At 43.8% G+C, this 25,477-nt stretch overlaps 1 protein-coding gene across 1 annotated transcript in view; it reads left to right on the top strand.

Annotated features, from left to right (window-relative positions):
* The first annotated feature begins 2,503 nt into the window (after positions 1-2,503).
* Positions 2,504-25,477, top strand: part of HDAC1 (histone deacetylase 1) — a 34,809-nt gene continuing 11,835 nt past the window's right edge. Inside the window, exons 1-8 of the mRNA XM_040337040.1 lie at positions 2,504-2,670; positions 10,199-10,311; positions 13,637-13,754; positions 18,535-18,609; positions 18,770-18,908; positions 19,001-19,142; positions 22,407-22,499; positions 22,607-22,715. Coding sequence (XP_040192974.1) covers positions 2,622-2,670; positions 10,199-10,311; positions 13,637-13,754; positions 18,535-18,609; positions 18,770-18,908; positions 19,001-19,142; positions 22,407-22,499; positions 22,607-22,715 — 838 coding nt within the window. The 5' untranslated portion in view covers positions 2,504-2,621. The remainder of the gene's footprint in view (positions 2,671-10,198; positions 10,312-13,636; positions 13,755-18,534; positions 18,610-18,769; positions 18,909-19,000; positions 19,143-22,406; positions 22,500-22,606; positions 22,716-25,477) is intronic.

Here is a 25,477-nt window from a genome sequence, read left to right as displayed (position 1 = left end):
CGTATAGTTAAACCTGCTATTTGGTGGCGTACTCAATGTTAAGTATGGCCCTCGTTCCCGCGTATAATTTAAAACATTTTTTTTCGTTTGCGTAAGTCGTCCGTGAACCGGGATGGACGTAACGTCCTTGCGACGTCATTTAGCGCAATGCACGGCGGGAAATTTAGGGACGGCGCATGCGCAGTTCGTTCGGCGTGGGACGCGCTTCATTTAAATGAAACACGCCCCCCTACTTGCCGATTTTAATTAGGCGCCGTTACGCCGCGAGAGATACACTACGCCGCTGTAACTTACGGCGCAAAATTCTTTCAGGATTCATAACCAAAAAAAGTAAGTTACGGCGGCGTAGCGTATCTCAGATACGCTGGGCCGGGGCAGATCTTTGTGGATCTGCCCCTATGCCTTTACCTTGCAGGATGTGGAGAAAAAAGAAAAAGTCCAGTGGATTACAACCACTTTGAGGTTGCAAATTGGATGTGAGTTTTCCGCATCCAATTCGCATGACAGGAGACTGTGACTGGCTCTCACTGAGGGAGGTTCACACACCCCTGGGGCAACCGCGGTCCGCATTTGGAAAGGGTCCTGTGCGTCTTCTGGTCCATTTCAGGTGTGAATTCAGCCATGAATTCAAACCTGATTTGCACCTGAACCGGAGAACAGGGAGGCACCGGACCCCCTACTGTGAGCCCCAGCCTTAGAGCTTATTTACATTGATTGGTGATGTTTATCTTTCTTATGCGCTTTCCATTGAAACTGATAGAAATGCATGCCTATTTGAATTGAGGTGATCATGATACATGACAATGCATGTGATGATATACTTTTTGACGCATTTCCATTTATATAAACCATAAAGAGATTGGGGGAGATTTGTGTTAGGAGGGGGAATTTGGGGTTGATGGGGGGGTTAAAAATCATTCTAGGAGGACACATTTTTTTGGGGGGGTGCTAAGAGTGTTGATTTGGGGGGATTTATGTTGGGGTGAGGGAACAGGATTTGTGCTAGGATAAGGCGACCAGATTTTTAAAATTAAATCTGGGGATATTTTTTTATACTAGCAATCAGCGACTCTCTGCCAGTTGCCGCCTGCCTCACAGCCTGTCAAATCTTACTCTTCGGGCCCCGGCTACTTCTGGGTGGGGAGCGGAGGAAGATCACTCCGCCAGGGAAGGCAAGGAGATAGGCAGGTGGCTGGCCGGGACTTAAGCCAAGGCAGAAGAACATGCGAGCGAAGCTAAATGGTCATGCACCTGAAACTGAAGGAATAGTCCCTCCGCTCTGACCAGCACATGGTCATCAGAAAGGGGCACAGATAATGGACAAAAATACACCCCCTCCCTAAGGTAGTAGGTGCGGCAGAGCAGGGGGTGTAATTCAGATTTTTTTTTCAATTCTGCACTGACTGTCTTTGAAATTGCCCCAGGACCTGTTCAAATTCAATCCAGGGACAAAACCGGGGACATTGTCCTCAATCCAGGGACTGTCCCCTGAAACCGGGGATGTCTGGTTACCCTAGTTTAGGGGTTAAGCATACAGATTAGTGCTGTTTTTTTGCTGACATATAATGCTCATACATCTTGGGGGGAGGGGCAGTTTGGCATGTTCGCCCTGGGCTCTAGTGATACCATGAGCTTAATGAGAGGCGGTTGGGGGGCACTACAAGCGTGGCTCGGCCGAGCATTTTTTCCCCCCCCCCCCCCCAACGAAACATGGTTGGCTGATCATTGCATATAATACAAAAATCGTAGGGCTTACTGCGTCTCCACCCAACAACAACCATCACAGATCAGGGGTTTTTCCTTTCTCACTGCCTGGTTGCATACCTCCCAACTTTCTGAGATGGGAATGAGGGACATCTATCAGCAAATGTATGCAGGCATAGGACACACCCCTTGCCACGCCCCCCTTAAAGAAGAATTGTACAAAAAAATAAGATTGGTTAAACCCACAAGTGCTTTTTTTACCACTACTATTCCTTTATATTGGCTTTTGGAATTTACAAATGCAGCAATTTAGATGAAAGCTTTAGCACTGGGAAACACGTTTTGATAGATAAAAAGTGCATTTTATATACATTTATATAGATCAGACCAAAATGAGGGACAAATGAGGAGAATGAGGGACATTGCTCCAAATCAGGGACAGTCCCTCCAAATCAGGGAGAGTTGGGAGGTATGCTGGTTGTGACACAAATAACTAAGCCCACAAACAGGCAGATGGTATTTTCAAAATGAGGCTTGCAATGGCAGTCTAGTAATGCTCCCATTTCCTCTAACAAAGGACAAAGCTGGTCTACCCTAGGGCAAGCAAGGTTTTGTGAATGGCCATGATGAATAGACAAAGGGCGGGAGCCTCGTCTCGCGATGAAATCTCGCGATTCTACAAATTGGAGGACGAGGGCGACCAGCACGAGCCAACCTAACCTCTCAACCAACCCTTTCCTGAGAGGGTGATGAATGAAGCTCCGCCTCAGCCGCACTGACTGTCTCTGCTATTGGACGCTTCCCTGTCCATCAAATCACCAACGGGCAACGCCGCTCTGGCATAGGATAAACGTGCCGGTGACGTTGATGAGCGCTGGCTAGTCGAGTGCTAGTGGATCCGGAGCCCAGAAAGGAACATGGCGTACACACAAGGAACAAAGAAGAAAGTGTGCTATTACTATGATGGTGAGCGTGGCCTGGGTGAGAGGCGGGGTGGGGGATAGAGTCAGAGGTAGGAGGCACATGTGGGGGAGGCGAATGGGTTCCGGGGTTACCATTGGGGCGGCTCTGTGTGTACCGAGACCCATTTCACTTCCGTCTCCTTCTTATGGGATTGTCCAGGCTTTTTTTGGCTGCACGGGGAACGTGTAGTTGTGTCTGGAAATGGGGGTCGTGCCTTTCAGGGGCAGTGTGGGGGTCATGCTACACATGGGGGGGAGGGGTGCTTGCTACACCAGCCCATTTATTTATTTATTTATTTATTTATATATATATATATATATATATATATATATATATATATATATATATATATATATATATATATATATATATATATATATATATATATTTTCCTCTGGGCAATGTAAATGGTGTATCCCATTTATGACATCAATAAAGTACGGGACACGTAATAACCAATTATTGTACTTCTTTATCTTCACTGTGGATTCTGATTGGCTGCTGTGGGTTAGCGCTCTTTGCGCTTTATAGTGAACAACACTTTCCCCACTGCCCCCCCAGTGTTCAGTGTATGCCCCAAATTAATAATGGGTATGTCACCTGCTAATAAGTCACAATATTTTTGTTTAATGTAATTGGGAATATAAAGTTTAGTGTGTGTATGGAAGAATATTTTTTTATATATATATATATATATATATATATATATTCTCAGCCACTTTTACTGGTGTGTATCCCATCTCTTTCTGCTTAAAAATATCCCCCCCCCCCCCCCCTCTGACGCTGTGAAGTTATCTGCAGCCACTGCTCCTGAGAAAAGTTGCACCTCTCCCTTCCTCTGCCATTCACAGGTCTCGTATTCCTGCTGTCACACCATGCATTGTACTCTGTAGATCTCCTGTCCTTCAGCTGCTGCTCCTCCATTCACAGATTGTGATGCATCGTGGGTGAATGGTTATATGAGCAATACAAATGGCAGAAGGGGGTGGGTGAATGGCACTTTTTTCTCTCTAGCAGAGGTTGCTGTGAAATTGGTTCTACAGTTTAAGGCTCACACATGTACGGCTGCAGTTTGCAGTCCAGTGTGGCTTTGTTCACCGGTTCAGGTGCAAATGTTTACTAGAATTCGTACCTAAACTGGGCCCAGAAACGGACCGTGGCTGCCAGAGATGTGTGACCTGCTCTATTAAAAGCTGGTCCGATTCACGTGTTATGCAAATCTGATGTGGTTAAAAACGCATCGGATTTGCATATGTGAACCAAGCCTAATATAGGCCATAGTGCAAATTTCCCGTGGTTGCAGGAAAGGAATTTGCACAATTCCCCCATCAACACAGACATACTGAAAAGGAACCCCCCTGCCAAGCTATTTTCTCTATGCTGGGAGAAGACATTGACGGCGTGCACTGTGCCCGGCCACTGAGGAGGCGATCTTCTGGGACCTGTGATGTGTCCCAGAAGATTACAAGGGGAGAAGAGAACTTCCGCTTAAGCAGGTATCTGTCAAAACTAGGTACCTGCCCCCCCCCCCAAAAAAAATTACATGCCACATGTGGCATGTAAGGAGTCCTTAAAGCGAAAATGTTTACTTTTGGGTGAAATTTCGCTTTAATGTAGGTGTCAATTTCATTGTAGGCTGCATCAGCATTATGGTTGCCCTCAAAGAATCGTTTGTGTCTAACACTAGATGTCCAGCGCACCACCTCACCCTCCTCCCTTACATTATATGTCAACCCTCCCTTGCCGCACATTCTGAAGGAGGGCTGGAGTCTGCTGAATTGACGAGGCGGAGATGAGGGGGTGCTGAAGCTGCACAGAGATGCAGGATCTGTAGGAGTTTTTGGCGTTCTGTTCTCCACTCTGCTGCCAGCAGCTGAGACAAGGTGGTGGGGTCCTGCAGGCGAAGTGCGAAGGCCACATGTAATGGCCTGTTGGGCCGGATTCAGACCATGGGCCACGTGTTTGACACTTGTACCTTAATGCATTCCCTGCATTGGGTTAACAACTCCCAGTTAACTGTCCATCCACCCCAAACACTTAGCTGGGTCCTGTCAGCCATCTTGCACTGTTGCGGCTGCAGGTCCTCCTGCTTCATTTATTGATCTCGCAGGCAGCGGTGGGATCCGTAGACTCCTGCTGTCGGTTAAATCATGGGTGCCCCCTATAGCACAGGGCTTGCTATGGGGGGCACTGCCAGGATACTCCAGGAATGAAGGTAAGGGATCATGCTGTGAAATACCATTGCACGGAGAGCAGGTACATATAACACAGGGTTCGACAAAATCCGGTCGCTGTTGCGACTGGAATTGGCAACCTGGCGCCCGGGGAAGGAAGCTTGGGCCTGCAGAAAGCCACGGCCTCAATTACCGTCCATTCTGTGTCTCCGTGCGATCGCGCTGGCTGGTAATTGAGGCCGCGTCTTTGCGGTTTTCTGCAGGCCTAAGCTTCCGTCTGATCTTGCGCTACCTTGTGATGGCCGTTGGCATGACAAGTAAACCAGCAATTCTAATGGAGCTTCCCCAGTGTTTTCACTGCCATCTCCTTCCCTCTAATTAGAGCCCCCAAACATTGTGTATTTTTTTTATTCTAACACCCTAGAGAATAAAGTGGCGGTCGTTGCAATACTTTCTGTCACACCGTATTTGTGCAGCGGTCTTGCAAGCGCACTTTTTTGGGGAAAAATTACACTTTTTTTTTAAATTAAAAAATAAGACAACAGTAAAGGTTTTTTTTTTTTACATTGTGAAAGATAATGTTGCGCCGAGTAAATTGATACCCAACATGTCACGCTTCAAAATTGCGTCCGCTCGTGGAATGGTGACAAACTTTTTACCCTTTAAAATCTCCATAGGCAACGTTTAAAAAAATTCTACAGATTGCATGTTTTTGAGTTGGAGGTCTAGGGCTAGAATTATTGCTCTCGCTCTACCAATCGCGGCGATACATCACAAGTGGTTTGATAACCGTTTACATATGCGGGCGCTACTCACGTATGTGTTCGCTTCTGCGCGTGAGCTCGGCGGGACGGGGTGCGTTTTCTGGCTCCTAACTTTTTTAGCTGGCTCCTAGATTCAAAGCAAACTTTTAATGGGGGGGGATGAGGCTTTAGAATCACTTTAACTCTCACGGTTCTGGAAAACGGATGCTCAGGATAATATCCAGTGGCTCTGAGGAGGCACTGCAAGTATGATTTATTTTTAGCAGAAGCAGTCACCTGAAGGTAATGGGATACACACAATTCTACTTATGTGTTTGGTACTGTATCCCGAAAACGATGTATTAAACCTCAGCTTTAAAGTAAAGCTTCAGCCAGCCTTTTTGGTCTTGAACAGTGTGGGTAGGGCTATAACCTGTGTTGGGTTTCTATTGCTCCCTGGGGAGCTTTCTAAAAAGCGGAGGTTCACTTTTGGGTCAACCTCTGCTTTAATGCATTAAGAGAAAAAACCTTGTGTGCAGCAGCTCCCCTGAGCCCCATCTCTGTCCATCCTGTCTTGGCCGTCTGGGACGCAGTTCCCGATTGGCTGAAACACAGCATTGGTGCCATTGGCTCCCACTGCTGTCAAAGTCAGTTAGGCAATCGGAAGAGAGGGAGTGGGGCCTGGGCTCAGTGTCTGAAAGGACACACAGAGCTGTGACTTGGCTCGGGTGCCCCTATAGGAAGCTGCTTGCTGTGGGGGCACTCGAGAGGAGGGAGAGGCCTGGAGCAGTGAAGAGGGACCCGAGAAAAGGAGGATCCAGGCTGCTTTGTGCAAAACCAACTGCACAGAGAAGGTAAGTATAAAATGTTTGATTTATTTTTTTAAACAAGACTTTACAATCACTTTAATGTCTGAAGAATGCACTGATGAAGGAGGTAGAAGGACAGGTTTTGGGTGGAAGTGAGCAAGGCTTCCCTGATGAGATGAATGTTCAAGGATCTCCTAAAGGCAGACACAGTAATAGAAAACCAGACAGATTGGGGTAGTGAGTTCAAGAGGATGGATGAGACATGGAGAAATCCCGAAGGTGAGCTTAGGAGGTAACGAGAGATGGTTCTCGGGAGGAGCAGAATGCGCAGTTTTGTCGTTACTTTGAGGTGTAGCCAAGGACAACCTCGGAATTGGTAGACCTAGACCCAAAAAAACAGGTAAAAATGAAATGTTTGACCACTGTTTTTACTTGCAGAGCAGCAGTCTTCTCTACAGCCTGCTGCATTTGTTTTGGATTTTGTCTGGTGCTCAGGAGCTAATAAAACCATTCACTTCTGGTCTCTGTGTCCAATAGAGAGGAATCAAGGGGAAATCAAACCGGCAGGGACGTATACTGCAATTAAAGTATTACAATAATTCAAACGGTTCTTCACCCTATGCTAAAGTGAAAAACAAACAAATGGCTTAAGTCGGACTTTAAAGTGAACCAATGTCTAAGCTATGGACAGTAAAGTATTTAGATCTTCTTGTCGAGCACTAAATTAACATTAGTGGTTCTAAAGCCTAAAGTTTTTTTTTTTTTTTTACCCTAAAGTGGTTGTAAACTCAGTTCATGAAATTTGACCTAAGCACATGTATAGGTAATGTTTACTTGTCTCTCTCCAAAGCTCTAAGTGCAGTTAAGCTCTGTTATCGGCAGAGTTGCATCTGACAAGCTCTCTGACACACAAGAAAACAGCAGCTAAAAATTTGTGTCGGGCATGAGCTTGGAGGTAGATTGGCAGAAAGGGGAGGGAGGGGCCTGTAAAAGTTTGTTGTAAAGCTACTTTTTGTTTTGTAAGTTAAAAACAGACATGTTATATTTACCTGCAGAGTTGACCTCCTCTTTTGGTGTCCCCCCACAGCATGCTCCTAAGCCGGGCTCGGTGCATTCATAGACAGTGTGACATGGCCCGCCCCCCACTCCCTCCTTACAGGATTTGAGTTGACTGACATCAGCTGGAGCCAATGGCTCCCTCTCCTCTCAGTAAAGCTTGTGAATACAGGAGGAGAGGAGATTGAGGCTGCACTGGATCTAGAGTGGTGCCAAGAGGGGGGAGGCACAGAGATTGGAAGGTTTTGTTTTTACATTTTGAAGGGGTTGTAAAGGTTCATAAATTGTTATTTTTTAAAAAAATGGCATACTTGCCTCCCCTGTGCAGGGGTTTTGCACAGGGCAGCCCGATCCTTCTCTCCTGGGGTTCCTCAATGGCGCTCCTCTTTTAATGGGGGCACTCATGTGGATGCGCTCCCGAGTCACTAAATTTGATTGACGGCAGCGGGAGCCAATATCTCCAGCTGCTGTGCCCATCCCAGTCGCTAGAATGATTTGGTTCAGCCTGGTAAGCTAAATGGGGGGGGTTCTGCTGCACTACACGGAATTCATGAGTTTACAACCCCTTTATTGCAGAGAATGCCTTAAAGGGGTTTTGTAAACCTTCGGTTTTTCACCTTAATGCATTTCTATGTATTAAGGTGAAAAACCTTCTGATGTGCAGCTGCCCCCAGAGCCCCCTTTACTTGCCTAAAACCGATCGTTTCAGCGACCGGGACAAGCACAACAGCTCCATCTGCTTTATTAAGTCTTCATTGTATAGACTGATAGCAGCAGGTGCCACTGGCTCCTGCTGCTGTCAATCAAATCCAGTGACACAGGAGCCGGGGGCAGGGCCGAGTTCTGCTGTCTGTCAATGGACACAGCAGCGGCACTCGGGAGCGTGCCCCCATGGACAGCGGCTCTCTGTGGGGGCACACGCGAGAAGAGGAGTCGGGAGCACCCGCTGGGGGACCCCAGAAGAGGAAGATTGGTGCCGCTCTGTGCAAAACCCTTGCACAGAAGTGGTAAGGATAACTTTACAGCCCCTTTAACCACTTCCAGAACGCCCACCTTCATTATACGGCGGTACTTTGAAGAGGAATATTGTTATGGCAGCAGCTGGCATCCTCTTCAGCACGTGGTCCACTTTCAGATAAGTGGTCTCTGTGGCGGATTCGCCACAAGATCACTTTTTATCGCTAGGGGTAGAGAGGGGGGGGGCTTCCGCCGTGCTCCGGAGCCCTCTGCCGCTTACCGTAAGCCGATCCGATCCTGTGTCCTCTGTGGTATGGAGCGGAGTGAGGGGAAGATGGCCCCCACCCGGCTCTATACCAATTGCAGGGCGGAAGCGACATAAAAATGTCACTTCCGCCCATAGCTCTTAAAGCAACTTTATTTTTTTATTGCTTTTTAGTGTAAATATGAGATCTGAGGTGTTTTTGATCTCATATTTAAGAAGTCCTGTCATGCTTTTTTTTTTTTTTTTCTATTACAGGGGATGTTTACATAATATTTGGGGGTTCTAAGTAATTTCTAGCAAAAACAAAAATGATTTTAACTTGTAAACCACAAGTTTGAAAAATAGGTCTGGTCTTAAAGGGGTTATAAAGGTAAAAATATATATATTTTTCCCTCTAAATGGCTTCCTTTACCTTAGTGCAGTCCTCCTTCACTTACCTCATCCTTCCATTTTGCTTTTAAATGTCCTTATTTCTTCTGAGAAATCCTCACTTCCTGTTCTTCTGTCTGTAACTACACACCGTAATGCAAGGCTTTCTCCCTGGTGTGGAGTGTCGTGCTTTCCCCCTCACTTGGACTACCGGAGAGTCAGGACTCTCTCTACGTTGCAGATAGAGAAAGGAGCTGTGTGTTATTGGGCGTTATCCTGACTCTACTGCAGTCCAAGGGAGTGGGCAAACACGACACTCCACACCAGGGAGAAAGCCTTGCATTACTGTGTGTAGTTACAGACAGAAGAACAGGAAGTGAGGATTTCTCAGAAGAAATAAGGACATTTAAAAGCAAAATGGAAGGATGAGGCAAGTGAAGGAGGACTGCGCTAAGGTAAAGGAAGCTATTTAGGGAATTTTCTTTTTACCTTTACAACCCCTTTAAAGTGGTTAAGGTGAAAAAAAAAAACCTTCTGCCCTTTTTAGAATTTCTTTAATACCTGTGAGAGTTATACTTACACTTTACTATGCATGCAAACATCAGATGTTCCATCCCTTTTAAAGCTGAGCTCCAGGCTAAACGCAGAGGGCTCAAATTGCTAAAACGGGAGAGTGCAAAATCTTGTGCAGCTCTGCATAGAAACCAGTCCACTTCCAGTTTTTTTTTTTTTTTTTTTGTCGACTCTTTATTGAACAAGCTGAAGATGGTTGACGACCATGCAGAGCTGCACCAGGTTTTGCACTCTCCAGTTTTAGTAAATCAACCCCAAATTGTCTGAATACAAGGGTCATGCATTATTTAATCTTCCAGATTTGTGTAGTAATTCAACATGAACAAATCTCCTACACTTTACCTGTGTGCATAATTTTGGGTATTAAAGTGGTTGTAAACCCTTGGGGGGTGGGGGGATTCCCTGTATAACCGAGGCATAATGCGCTAGTAGGTCTCTGCACAGACTATGTACAGCACAGTGATTTATATCATTGCCTCCTTACAGTAATGAATGCGTTTTTGTCCCCAGAGTTTAGCTTTGAGTATTTCCATAATGTTTTGGCAATTCCAATGACCTGTTTTGTTGTGTTTTTTTTGTTTATAGGTGATGTTGGTAATTATTATTATGGGCAGGGGCATCCAATGAAACCTCACAGGATAAGAATGACCCACAATCTACTTCTTAATTATGGATTGTACAGGAAGATGGAAATCTATGTAAGTGCTAATTGAACTGATGCTAACAGTTTGGTATACCAGACAGTAAAAAGAAAAATCCTGTTTTTATTTTAATTATATATGATTACATAGACAATTTTCTAACTTTACACAAGTCCTTCCTTTTAAATATACTTGTATGTGAAAAAAAATTATTTTGGCAATATGATTGCCCAGGAATTTTTTTTTTTCATGTAGGATTTAGTACTAGCTAGTCAGAGTTGTTATGCCATCTAGTGGCAACAAGATTAAGTACAAGATGAGTATAAATGTTCTAGAAAAACAAAATGTGTCCCTAGTTTTTTCTAACAATATGGTAATGACCAATTTCACCTTTTAGGAAAAGCAATAAATGCACGTTTTTGCCAATTTTAAATGTACACTGGAGAGGAGCCCAATCCCACTGTCGCAGGAGAAGGGGCTCTGAGGGTGAAGGGGAAAGGAGCTACAACAACAAGTTGAACTCTAAATACAGGTGTAACATGTTCTGTAATGCGAACATATCCTTAACCACGTATGACGTCCTGGACTTTGAGTGGGGATATCTAAATGATGGCTGCAGGCATCAATTCAGAGATCCTCTTTTTCAGATGGCGATTCTGTGCACTGTAAGAACAATCATAGCAGCAGTTCAGCCACTTGATCGTGCTTACAGGCGGCAGAAGGGGACATCTCTTCCCGATGCCCTCTGGTGCTTCTCCGAGCTTGCCCATGCAATTGGCGAGCTGGAGAACGAATTGGTCGCCGCTAGAACTTAGTCATAGAGACTTCTGGTCACCAGTCATCTCTATGACCCTAGGAAACCCGGGCGCGACGTTATGATATCACGCCCAGCGGAAGTAAAAAAATAAATTTATCTATTTTTTAATCTCGGTCTTTCCAGCCTGGAGGCGAGATGTGGATTCTTAGACCCCACATCTCTCCATAAAAAGGACATGTCATGCACTATTCCTATTACGAAGATGTTTACATTCCTTATAATGGGAATAAAAGTGATTAATTAAAAAAAAAAAAAAAGTTTAAGCGTGTAAAAATAAAGGTAAAATAGAGAATTTAAAGCGCCTCTGTCTCCACGTGCTTGCGCACAGAAGCGAACGCTTACGCAAGTTGTGCCCGTGTATGTAAACCGTGTTCAAATCACACATGTGAGGTATCGCCACATGCGTTGGCGCAACAACAATTCTAGACCAAGTGATTCAAGGAGGAGAGGGGTTGGTTAAAGAACCTGGGGAAAGAGTTGAGAGGAGAGAAGAAAAGGGGAGAGAAAAGAGAAATAAGAAAGAAGAAAAGAAGGGGAGAGGAGGAGAGAAAAGGGCGTAGGGGGAGAAAAGTTGGAAACACAAGGATAGCACTCACATGGGCCACATCTGTAATAATATTAGGGGAGAAACAATATCAAGCAAGTGGACATTGATGGTCAGACTTTAAGGCCAAGGAAGTATGGTTTTGTAAAAATATATAATTTAATAGCATATAAATTAAACAGGATATACATAAAATAAATAAGTTCAAGAAAAATTATCACAAATTCATCAACAGTAAATGACCACTGTACATTCCTCCGAAGTCGCCAACGCACGTTTCGCCGTGGGGCTTCTTCAGGGCGAAGATGAGGAATATATAGTTAGCAGAGAGATAGAAACTTATATGGCTGGTGGTCCCTCGATGGGTGCGTCCACGGGGCATATAAGATGGAAATATACCAAGTCGGGAGGTAAGCTTTAGGCACAAGCTTCCATATATCGAAAATCTTAGGTGAGTCGAAAGAGTCAAGACTGCAAGTCCAAGAGGTGGAAGATATGTACCACAGGAAGAGTTAATACTCGGACTATTTTTATGAAGTCCTGAGCACACTGAGACAGCAGATGGCAGTATAACAGCAATGTGGAGGGGCTTACATAGAGAAACCCTTTCTGTAGCAGCCTTTGTATGGGGCTTTTGTACAGGCCCTATAACTGATTGCAGTAATGCGTCTGTGTCCCAGGGTGTACACACGGCAACACCGTGTGTACACCCTGGGACACAGACGCATTACTGCAATCAGTTATAGGGCCTGTACAAAAGCCCCATACAAAGGCTGCTACAGAAAGGGTTTCTCTATGTAAGCCCCTCCACATTGCTGTTATACTGCCATCTGCTGTCTCAGTGTGCTCAGGACTTCATAAAAATAGTCCGAGTATTAACTCTTCCTGTGGTACATATCTTCCACCTCTTGGACTTGCAGTCTTGACTCTTTCGACTCACCTAAGATTTTCGATATATGGAAGCTTGTGCCTAAAGCTTACCTCCCGACTTGGTATATTTCCATCTTATATGCCCCGTGGACGCACCCATCGAGGGACCACCAGCCATATAAGTTTCTATCTCTCTGCTAACTATATATTCCTCATCTTCGCCCTGAAGAAGCCCCACGGCGAAACGTGCGTTGGCGACTTCGGAGGAATGTACAGTGGTCATTTACTGTTGATGAATTTGTGATAATTTTTCTTGAACTTATTTATTTTATGTATATCCTGTTTAATTTATTTATATGCTATTAAATTATATATTTTTACAAAACCATACTTCCTTGGCCTTAAAGTCTGACCATCAATGTCCACTTGCTTGATATTGTTTCTCCCCTAATTCTAGACCAAGATCTCCTCTGTAAACAATTTAAAGTGTCGCCTATGGGAATTTTTTAGTTACAAGTTTGGCACCATTCTACGAGTGTGCAAGACTTTCTAGGTATCTATTTACTCATCGTAACATCATCTTTCCCATTATACAAAACAATTGGGCTAATTTTGCGGTTTGAAAAATTTGGGCGCAAATACCCTGTGGTGTAAAAAGTTGCAACGATCTCCGTTTTATTCACTAGAGTCTCTGCTAAAAAATATTTTATATGTATGTTTGGGGGTTCTACATTTTCTAGCAAAAATAACCTTTTGACCCCCCCCCCCTCCCCCCCAATGACTAATGTTGGTGTCTTTTGAAGAATGCGCACAGTTTTAAATGGGAGTTCTATGTACAAGCAACCAGGGAAGTGTTGTCTAAATGGTAGCACCTATTCACTGTAAATTGTAGCTTTGCTTTACTTGCAGGCTTCAGTGTTTCCCTGTCATTCATTGCCAGAGCAGTCTTTGGGAAAATCTACATGGTGGCTTTTAGTGCAAAAGTGTGTGTGTGTGTGTGTGTGTGTGTGTGTGTGTGTGTGTGTGTTCTTCTTCTACAGTCACTGAGAGCAGTATTTAACTATATCGCACTGTGACCGACTGCATCAAGTGCTTAGTGAAATATGTTGCCAATATTGTTGTTTAAAATAAATAATTTCTCATCCTACCAGAGACCACACAAAGCCAGTGCTGAAGAAATGACAAAATATCACAGTGATGATTACATTAAATTTCTGCGTTCCATCCGGCCAGATAACATGTCTGAATACAGCAAACAGATGCAAAGATGTACGTTCTTTCTCAATACCTTGTTTGGTACAGTATGTCCACATGTATAGTTCAGGATCAGGTGTCACAGGTGTTTATGCACTGACATCTGCTTCCTATCTCCTGTGAATGGTGTTTTCAAACTATGCCTTCACTATTTTAATCCATAAAAAGTATTGGCGGTAACTGGGTTTGGTGTTCCATATAGGGGCTTCATCGGTTACACTTTTGTAATGTATTTTTGCTGAGATCCATGATCCTTATATGTACAGATGGAGGGGTACTTTTTGAACACTTGACCAAAGAGTTTGAGATATTATATACATTTTTTTTCCCCCCCACATACGTGAGGGGAAATTCACTCCTGTAAAGGTTATTATTGGAAAAAGGTGTCTCCACTGATGCTTTATCACCAGTCCATGTTTCCCTAACGACCCAAAATCCAATTGTCATTGGGACAGGGGTGATAACCCTTCCCTATGCAAAAAGCTTAAATTAGATTTCTTGGCTGGAGCTACCAAAAAAAAATGTACCTGTTCCAAATTAGATTCAACTTGAGGACAAACCTACAGATCCTGTCTTTATTATTTTTTTTGGTAACCCAGGGACTGTGTCTCTCAAAATTTGCCATAGCAATGTTTAAAAATGATAAAGGGTGTGTATGATTACGCGCAAAGGAGAAAAATACCAGCAGGGGAAAAAAATATATAATGTGGTAAATCAAGAGAACTGCTACAGATTACCACCACCTAGGTGGAGAAAATGAATGAAGGAGAAAAATAAGTAGGTGTGGCGCTGTTCAATGGATTATAATTGACTCTCAATGTGGTGGTGATGTAATGTGGGTGTGAATGTAACGCACGGATAAGCCACACTTGCTGTGATCACTTTGTGAAGAGGGAAAACTAACAGTGATTACTTTTCACGAGCACTTTCTTGAACTGTATTGAATGCTCTATTGAATTTATTTCACCCAGAGATCATTTACATTAGAGATCACTTTTCACAAGCACTTTTTGGCCTTTTTTTAATATCTAATTGGTACTTTTTGGAATATCTAATTGGTATCTTTTCTGGACTTATTTGAATGCTCAATAGGAGTTTAACTTTTAAAACTTGTATTAATTTATTTCTGATTTACATGCACATGTTTATGTTCACTTATAATTTGTCATAATTTTGCACATTATTTACTGGTGTTACATTCACACCCAAATTGCATCACCACCACAATTATAATCCATTGAACGGCACCACACCTACTTATTTTTCTCCTTCAATGTTTAAAAATGGTGCATTAAGGTATCAACATGATGGGTGGGAGTTATGTTCACCGAATCTGCCAGATATTCGCATTATGAGAAGGAAGAACCAGTTTGTAGATCTAAAGCAGAAGGGAGAGCCAGGGTATGTCCTAAGCCAGTGGTTCTCAACCTGGGGGTCGACTGATGATTTGCCAGGTGTCATCGACTCCTGGGCTATTCCTGAAGCCCACAACGCTCTCCCAGCAGGGCTGTTCCTGGAGCCTGTGGCTGCCCAGCTAGGCTGTTACTGGAGCCTGTGGCTTCCCATTCAGCCTCTTCGCAGCCACCCATTCAGTTCACGGCATGGCTGGAGGGCAGAGACAAGAGGTCAGCTGACTGGTGAGGAATGTGAAGTGGGAGGGGCTGGAGGAGACCCCATCTCCTGATTTCAGAATAGGTGTCACTGCTACGAGACACCACAAAGTCGGAGACAGTGTAGCTGGAGATAGTGAGTAACACCACCTGTGATTATTTTGCCATTAGAAGTCCCCACTACAATTCTCAGATCAGATGATGACCTGGATCAAGAGCACCTAAGTTGGGTGATCAGGACCCCCCCCCCCCCCCCCCCCAGCATTACCACCCATCTCAACTCCCTGCCAGCACTGCCATGGGATAGAGTGAGATCCAAGGGAAAGAAAGGAGAACAAAGAGTGGTACATCCTAAAATGTACCAAAAGGGGTTTTAACACTGTACGAGTGGAAGGGACTCGGGGAGTGCTAAATGTCCGTGGGTTAGGGTTGCAAATGTCTTGACTTGGGTGCTGACAACCCACGCTACGAAAATAATTTTACTGTTGGGGGTCCCCACAAGGGGTCAGGGCACTAGGTTGAGAACCCCTGTCCTAGGCAAATATGGTTGACCTTGTATACATTTATTAATGCAAACTATACATAGAAACTAGGCTTCCTTCTTGACCATTGAGGGACACAAGAAGATTCAGATAATGTCAGGTTATACTCCGGCCTACAGGTGGATTGAACACTGGCAAATTTGTATACCAGCCTCAGCATAACCCCTCTGCTACCCATCATGCCTCCAGGGTGTTTTTTTTTTTTTTGTCCTAGTTACTTGGAGGATAGATGTTCTCTACAATTCTTTATTCAACCATCGCTGCTTGAACTTGTCTCTATGCTGATCCAGATAGCTGCTTTCTTAAGCCTGATATTTGATCTTAAAGGCAAAGCTCCTTTAGCTACGCATGAAGTGAGATTGGCAGCCTGAGCCTGGCCTCCAGACAGGCCACGCACCCAACGTGTGTTGCTCCACCCCTTGGAGCTTAATCATGGGGAGCATGATTAAGCTCCCAACGGGGCGGAGCAAAATGTGTTGGGCATGGCCGGATTTCAGGCTGAGGATGCCATTCATGTCACTTCATGCACCTTGGTCTGCTTCATGATGTGCAGCTTATGGAACTTTTCCTTTGACTTTGCTGCAGCTTGGAGCCAGGGCTAGCTCCCTGTCCCTGCCTGCACTTACAGCCATCTAGTTTGACTTTTCCTCTCTACTTGAGCGACACCTAATTTTTGTTATTGTCACACTCATATTTGCTTACCATACATGGACCCCCCTGGACTGGATGTGAGGGGCTAGCACAGAATGTGACCTTTGCACACAGTGTTCCACATTGTGCGTGCTGGTTTCTAGGCCTTCGTATGCTGGTAAGATTTAGCCATAGAGCGTGTTCCAGGTCCAGAGACATTGCATTCTCTGGGCTTAACCTCATCTTAGAATCAAAGCTGTGTGGGCTGATGCACCAAACAATATTTTATTTGCATCTTTGGGTGCCTATGAAATTTCCTGATACTAACGGTTCTTTACTGACCCGCAGTTGGCATCATTCCCCCCGTGCATGCTGTCCCAAGTGATGAACTGAGCACTCTAGTTAAGATGCTGCTGCCACATACTAAGGGCATTTGCCTTCCTTGGCCCCTATGCCCAATACTGCGATAAGGGTGCCATGGAAGTCAATAGAGCTCAAAGTCAGAGGTCATCTAAGCCCTCAAAAGCATTTTGCATGAAGTTACCCACACTCTTCTATACGTTATTGGCTGATTGTGAACCCTGCTGGTTCTTTGTATAGTTGTCTCAATGTCATTCTGTTGCAGAGAATGTAGTTCATATATTTGATCACTGCACTCCAGATTTTTTTATTTTTTTTTATGGCTAATCAAGAGAGAAATTCAAAGTATTGAGTTTTAACTCTATAAGCTGTACTGTTGGTGTGATGTGGAGGGTGGATGCAGAATCCAAATCTCAATATGACCTCTATTGCACTTTGTCTTGGTCAAAAGGCAGAGACGCGATCAATATGAGATGTATTGGATTGATGTGTAATGACAGTAAATTTTAAAACGCACAAGTCCAAAACACAGTGCTCCAATGGTGAACAAATTTTAAGAGACACTGAAGAAATCACTTGATACTTCTATACAGAGAATAAAGCAAACAATGCCGCTTACCGGATTTGCTGGATCTCAAATTGTAGAGATCCCTTGATGACCCTCCTCCCATGGGTTCATCCGATGCAGGGATCCTAGTAATACAACAAACTCTCCCGCGGTATGGTTATCCTGTATTTGCAACAGTATACTTATCCAGGAAATCTCCAGCAATGGGATAAATCATAGGATGGAAAAGAGAGGCTTCATGGTGCAGTACTCCAGATTAACTTTTTAATAACTTGAGGTGATTGTAGCCGTGCTGGTGCAATTGTGACAGAGAAAATTGAGTACTGTACATGATACTTTTGCACTAACATATCATTTTTCATGGACGTGCTTTTCGGGATGTGTCCCCCTTTCTTCAAGGTCCAAGCGGTACGGATTCATAAAAGTTTTAGCAGAAGGTAAAATGTTAAAAAAAAAAAAAAAAACTTAAATGTTTTGCTTGGGCACCAACATCCAAAAAAGCCATTGAATGGTACATTCAAGTGCCGATATTCCACCATACACATTTTAGAATTATTATATAAAAGCATTTGAAGTAAACCTGTAGTCTGAAAGTACGAAATGCTGGCCCTCTCCTTTTCTACAGAATAACTGTCCACTGGATCAGCAAGGAAGTATGAAGATTAGGTAGTTATAATGTACAAGTTGTTGCAGATTAGTTGTTCTGTCTTCTACATGCTTTTCCAGGACAGTGGCAGAAAGTATTGAAAGCAGATGGCAACATGAATAAAATGGAAGCACCTAGGGGTGCATACATATAGTTTTAAATGTTCTTATAAGCACTGGAGGCTCTTTAAACTGTGGACTGTTCTTTTATGGGATTCCTGACTGCTGGTAAGTCAACTACTGGTCTTCCTTCTGCATCTTGTTGGTGGTCCCTGCAGTGATACTGTGAGGGTAGGACAGCCTTCAGAATTACCAAGGTGTTGGGGCTTGTGAAAATGTTTTGAAACTGTAAACAGGGACCTCTAGGTGCATCATATCACTTTGATGGTATTATTTCAACAATAGAAAATTTGTTTGTAACCAATGTTTTATTCCCACAGTTAATGTCGGAGAAGACTGTCCTGTGTTTGATGGTCTCTTTGAGTTCTGCCAGTTGTCAACAGGTGGATCTGTTGGTGAGTATTTTATTTTGCTTCCAAAAGTGTCTGGAGATAATACATTTTTTGAGCTTTGTCACATCCCCCATATTCAAAGATTGGTAAGCCTATGCTGTATTTACTCCCTTTTTTTTTTTTTTTTTTTTTTTTTTTTAACTATTTTTTTATTCTTTTACAGCAAGCTCTGTTAAACTAAACAAGCAGCAAACGGACATTGCCGTAAACTGGGCAGGTGGACTTCATCATGCCAAGAAATCTGAGGCATCTGGCTTTTGCTATGTCAATGACATCGTGCTTGCCATTCTGGAACTTCTTAAGTATGTATTCATTGCTATGCGAACAATTTTTTTTTTTTTTTTTTTTTTTTTTTATGCCTGTTTTTTTTTTATTTAATTATTTTTCTTTCTAGGTATCATCAGAGAGTACTGTACATTGATATTGATATTCATCATGGTGATGGTGTGGAAGAAGCTTTTTACACCACAGACAGAGTCATGACTGTTTCTTTTCATAAATATGGAGAATATTTTCCAGGGACTGGGGATCTGAGGGTAAGTGTTAAAAATATAATACATGTGGTTGCTGTATTAAGTGGCTATTTTAGGAGGTCACCAAATGCAAAACCTGATATTTGCCCCATGAAAAAAAACACTTTATACATGCCTGTCGGTCCATTTGCTAAAACTTCAAGCTTCAGCAGAGCTCCCAGGACTGATCCGATTTAACACTTAAGTGCCTTGAATAGCATGTCCTCCTTTAACCGATTTTGGCTTCTCATGGTGGCCCCTGCGTAACTTTTATCCTTTAATGACTGAAGGGCAGCATGTGAATACGTCAGACGTTTGCTTTTTTAGATTTTCCCAAAAATGGGAGTGGGGGGGGGAACTTCCCTGAAAGGGATTGGGGGGGGGGGGGGGGCTGGAGAGTGGAGGTTGGGTCCCCAGAGACTGAGTTGACATGTGGACTGGATCAAGGGGTCTAGGGTGGGTGTCCAAGGAGACTGGTAAGTGTGCAATAGCACAGGAAACCAGGAAGTAAAAGGGGTGCCAGAGGGATGGCTAAGCCTGTAAGACCATAAGGGGTGTTCTATGCACCTGAATTACATTGAGGCAACTATCTAAAGAACCAGCAGGGTTCACAATTGGCCAATAATTTATAGAAGAGTGTGCAACTTCACGCAAAATTATTTTCTGAGGGCTTAGATGACCTCTGACTTTGAGCTCTATGGACTTCCATGGCACCCTAGACTTTAAGCCCTTTATGTTCCTCAGGCCTTAAAATGTGGCAAAAAAAAAACCTTTCTGACAGTGAAAGGGTTAAATATAGCTTGCAGGTGTTTTAATGAGTTTAGCTAACATCAGTATCTGAATTTAGCATTTTTTTTTTTTGTTGCATTGGGTTGTTGGCAAGCAAATATTTCCTACATGTGGGGTGACTCTTTAACCACTTAACCCCCGGACCATATTGCTGGTAAATGACCGGGCCACTTTTTGCGATTCGGCACTGCGTCGCTTTAACGGACAATTGTGCGGCGTGGCTCCCAAACAAAATTGTTGTCCTTTTTTCCCCACAAATAGAGCTTTCTTTTGGTTGTATTTGATCACCTCTGCGGTTTTTAGTTTTTGCGCTATAAACAAAAATAGAGCGACAACTTTTTTTTTTTTTAATCGGTACTGCGACACTATGGCGGACCATTGGCATTTTTATAGCGATCAGTGCTTATATAAATGCATTGATTACTATAAAAATGCCACTGGCAGGGAAGGGGTTAAGTATGTTCCCTAGGTGTGTTCTAACTGGGGGGGGTGGGGACTGACATGGGGAAATGACAGATCGCTGTTCATACATTGTATGAACAGACGATAAGTCATTTCTCCCCCTGACAGGACCAGGAGCTGTGTTTACACACACAGCTCCGGGTTCTCGCTCTGTAACGAGCGATCGCGGATGCCCGGGCACGCGCATCGGCGCCAGGGGCCAGTGGTGGGCGCGCGCCCCTATTGGCTGAACGGCGTGATGACGTAGATCTATGTGATCTGCGGCGGCTGGTTGGCAAGCAGTTAAAGGAAATTAAATCTGGTGTTGAAAGAAGCCCACAGCGTTTAATTGTCAGGAAAGTTTATAAAACGGTTCCTTTATCTCAAATCGCATGTTTGGGTGGGTACCTTCATTTTCAATGGCACCTAAAATGCGTTTGTTTGCTGCACGATAATTGTGTCAAAACTGCAACAATGCAAAGCTTGTTGCCCAAGCTTTGCATTGTTGTGGATTGCTGTGCAAATATTGCAGCAGAACGCCTCATTTAGGTGCCAATGAATGGCACCTGAACTTTTTGTGATTGTGAGCAGAATTGCTGCGATTTTTGCCCAAAATGTAAAGTTTGAATGGAGCATTGGTGATGTCTGCAGTTGAAATTTTTATTGCGCGCCCCACCCTTTTTTTTTTTTTTGTGTGTTGTATAACACAACATTCAGTTCCTGATGACACAGTACATGTAGGGCTAGAGCCTTAACACTGACGTTTCAAGCCACCTGGGGGAGTGTTTAAAAAATTTACAGTACAATAATGGGCACCATTGAAAGTAGTGTGGGGGGTTTTTTCCCCCCATTTTCTTGCAGTTTTGTGTGACTCAAATTGCATCTAAAGTCACACTAGTGTGAACTGAGCCTAAATGTCCTGACAGTTATTTTGGGTATCTCTTTGAGATCTCGCTTTTTGAATGCCTCGGTCTGCACACTTGCTGTTGGCGCTATGGTATAAATTGTAACTCCTGGCAGGTGGTGCGAATTGCAGCTCTGTTTTTACAGCGAACTGACTAAGTGTTTTTCAGGTCAGGATTTTATCGTGTTTACAACTGAATATCATGTGCGATTCGGAAGCATTCCCATAATAGTCAATGGGCTTGACTTGGCACCTGTGCCAGACTACACTGCTCAGAAAACTGACAGAACCTTTTGCACAAACATATGTGAACAGATCCAATAGAAAGCAATGTTCTGTCACACATCACGCAAATTGGATGTGGTTCAAAACACATCAAATTTGCATGTGTGAACCTAGCCACAGGGTGGCTACACTGTAGATTCAGGGTAATGATGTAGTGGAAGATCCGAGTTTAAGCAGAGAAGAAAATGGGTGTTTATTAAGAGGTTGTGGCAAACGGGAGTCTTTGTCCAGGCAGAGGCTGAGGTCCGTGGCTGGCAAGAATATGACTAAAAACAAGTAGATTTGGCAGTTGAAGCAGAAGATATGGGCAGAGTCAGGCAATGTAGGTCAGTAACCACAAAGGCAGAACGGTAATCTCATAAATTAAGTAGTTGGCAAGAAGCGGCATCGGCCACTGTGAGGGAAGGCGTTTAAATGTCCCCCATCGCCTGTGTGCACACCCAGCATAAAGATGAGTTTACTAAAGTTACGAAAATTCTCGTTGCGGTTGCACTCTAACAAATGCGTGCCTAACCAGTCACAGGCTAAATGTCATGATCTGGCACATGAGACCAGCTGAAAAAAACAGGCTGGACAAGGTTCCAGGAGGAACATGGACCTTTAAGATACTGTAACACACTGGGGGTTTCCTGCTTTTCCTTTTGTGTGTGATGGAGGGCCAGAGCACCCAAAACTCCCAGGTGGACAGAAACTGAGTTTGAAATTATGGTGAGATTTCACCGTTTTAGTATCCAAAACACAAGAAGGCAGAGGCTGGCTCATTCCACCAGGCTGCTCTTATTATACCCCTTAACTCCTGCTTTCATTCTGAAAGGGATTTGTTAAATTAAAATGGCATACCTTAAATCACTGATTTTATTGTTAAATAGGATATCGGGGCTGGAAAAGGTAAATACTATGCAGTAAACTACCCATTGCGAGATGGCATTGATGATGAATCCTATGAAGCCATATTTAAACCGGTAAGTGTACATGTTGGTGATCAGAAGATAATTTGTAATGACAGTAAAATCAAGTTTTGTTCAAGCTGGCTCATGTCCTATTCTGCAACTTTTCTTTTGCCTATTAGGTCATGACTAAGGTTATGGAAATGTACCAGCCTAGTGCTGTTGTCCTGCAGTGTGGTGCAGATTCACTTTCTGGGGACAGACTTGGGTGCTTTAATCTAACTATCAAAGGTGAGTCTCCGATTAATTTTGCTTAAACTAGTATGTGATTTTATCTCACTTACTGCAAACTTTTTATTGTCAAATGGTAGTGTGTGTGTGTGTGTGTGTGTGTGTGTGTGTGTGTGTGTGTGTGTGTGTGTGTGTGTGTGGTTTTTTTTTATTCTCTTGTAAAATATTCTCCACACGCTTCAGCCATCATATCGTGTAGTTAAAGCGGAGGTCAACACAAAAATGGAACCTTTGCTACGGGGGCTCACCTTCCGTTTGCAAATTTCAGGGGGGAGAAGATATTTGCACCCACTTCCAGGCATAGCTGCATTATCTGCGGGTATCTATGCCATGTCTGGCGACACCCCCCCGTTGTCTTCTAGGAAACGCACAGGTCCCAGAAGACCGCAGAGACCATTCAGATTGCACTGCGCAACTCGCGCAGTAGGGAACCAGGAAGTGAAGCTGCAAGGCTTCACTTCCTGATTCCCTTACCGAAGATGGCGACGGCAGCATCCAAGAGCCGAGAGGTAGATCGGCTTGGGGTGCCAACATCGCAGGCGCGTTGGTCAGGTAAGTGTCCTTATTTTAAGTCAGTAGCTGCAGTGATTGTAGCTGCTGACTTAAAAAAATAAAATAAAACTGCAGACCTTTAATGTGTGCAAATGTGTTTATCCCAAAACGACAATGGGTGGTAAAAAAAAAAAATTCAAAGCAATGCAAGTGTTGTCATGAGCCTTTTCAACTGCATAGCGTTCATTGAAGCCTACCAACAATGCTGCCTCTGTGTACAGTGGGTACCAGTGAGGGCACAGATCCTCTTAACTTACAGTTGTGGTTTGAGCATGTTCTGCATTGCTTTTGCTAAATGATTCTGCAGCTGTAACAGAATATTTTAAATATATATATTGCCGAGTTTTTCAGCACTTTTCTTTTGGGCTGAAAATGCCACACTCAGCTTATACTCGAGTCACCTTTTTGCGCCTGATCTCCCGGACTTTGGGAACTCGATACCGGCCGTAGGTCCCCTGGACCCCAAACTTGGCACACACTTAGCCCCACTCTTCCTCTACAAGAGTGCAAATTTATTTTTATTTATTTTCAAATCCGGGAACCCCTTCCATAGACTCCCATGTTAAACATCAGTCTAGTCATGGGCACAGTGAGGCATGCAGATGGACACCCTAGGCCAGTGATGGCGAACCTTTTTGAGCCCGAGTGCCCAAACCGCGACACAAGAGCAATTTATTTCTTGCAAAGTGCCAACACAGAATTAAACCTTCCAGCGGCTCTGTACAGAGGTTGGGACTTATCTAAATGAGCCCCAAGGGACTAGAAATGGACGATTCTGCCAGATTCGCTCAGACTGCAGGGATTAGGAATGCATTGTGCAACATACACTGACCATTACACTCACCTACCTGACCATTACACTCACCTACCTGACCATTACACTCACCTACCTGACCATAACACTCACTTACCTGACCATTACACTCACTTACCTGACCATTACACTCACCTACCTGACCATTACACTCACCTACCTGACCATAACACTCACTTACCTGACCATAACACTTACCTGACCATTACACTCACTTACCTGACCATTACACTCACTTACCTGACCATAACACTCACTTACCTGACCATAACACTCACTTACCTGACCATAACACTCACTTACCTGACCATTACACTCACTTACCTGACCATTACACTCACCTACCTGACCATTACACTCACCTACCTGACCATAACACTCACTTACCTGACCATAACACTTACCTGACCATTACACTCACTTACCTGACCATTACACTCACTTACCTGACCATAACACTCACTTACCTGACCATAACACTCACTTACCTGACCATAACACTCACTTACCTGACCATTACACTCACTTACCTGACCATAACACTTACCTGACCATTACACTCACTTACCTGACCATTACACTCACTTACCTGACCATTACACTCACTTACCTGACCATTACACTCACTTACCTGACCATAACACTTACCTGACCATTACACTCACTTACCTGACCATAACACTCACTTACCTGACCATAACACTCACTTACCTGACCATAACACTCACTTACCTGACCATTACACTCACTTACCTGACCATAACACTTACCTGACCATTACACTCACTTACCTGACCATTACACTCACTTACCTGACCATTACACTCACTTACCTGACCATAACACTCACTTACCTGACCATTACACTCACTTACCTGACCATAACACTCACTTACCTGACCATAACACTCACTTACCTGACCATTACACTCACTTACCTGACCATTACACTCACTTACCTGACCATTACACTCACTTACCTGACCATTACACTCACTTACCTGACCATTACACTCACTTACCTGACCATTACACTCACTTACCTGACCATTACACTCACTTACCTGACCATTACACTCACTTACCCGACTATTACACTCACCTACCTGACACATGCAATGACACCAATAATGAGGCACAATGTTTTCCAATGACACCAATAATGAGGCACAATGTTCCCTAATGACACCAATAATGAGGCACAATGTTCCCTAATGACACCAATAATGAGGCACAATGACACCAATAATGAGGCAATGACACCAATAATGAGGCAATGACACCAATAATGAGGCACAATGTTCCCTAATGACACCAATAATGAGGCACAATGACACCAATAATGACAAAAAATGGGAGAGCACAATGTTTTCCAATGACACCAATAATGAGGCAA

The sequence above is a fragment of the Rana temporaria genome, chromosome 2, assembly GCF_905171775.1.
Source record: "Rana temporaria chromosome 2, aRanTem1.1, whole genome shotgun sequence".
NCBI lineage: Eukaryota > Metazoa > Chordata > Amphibia > Anura > Ranidae > Rana > Rana temporaria.
This window is presented reverse-complemented; position numbering and strand designations above follow the sequence as displayed.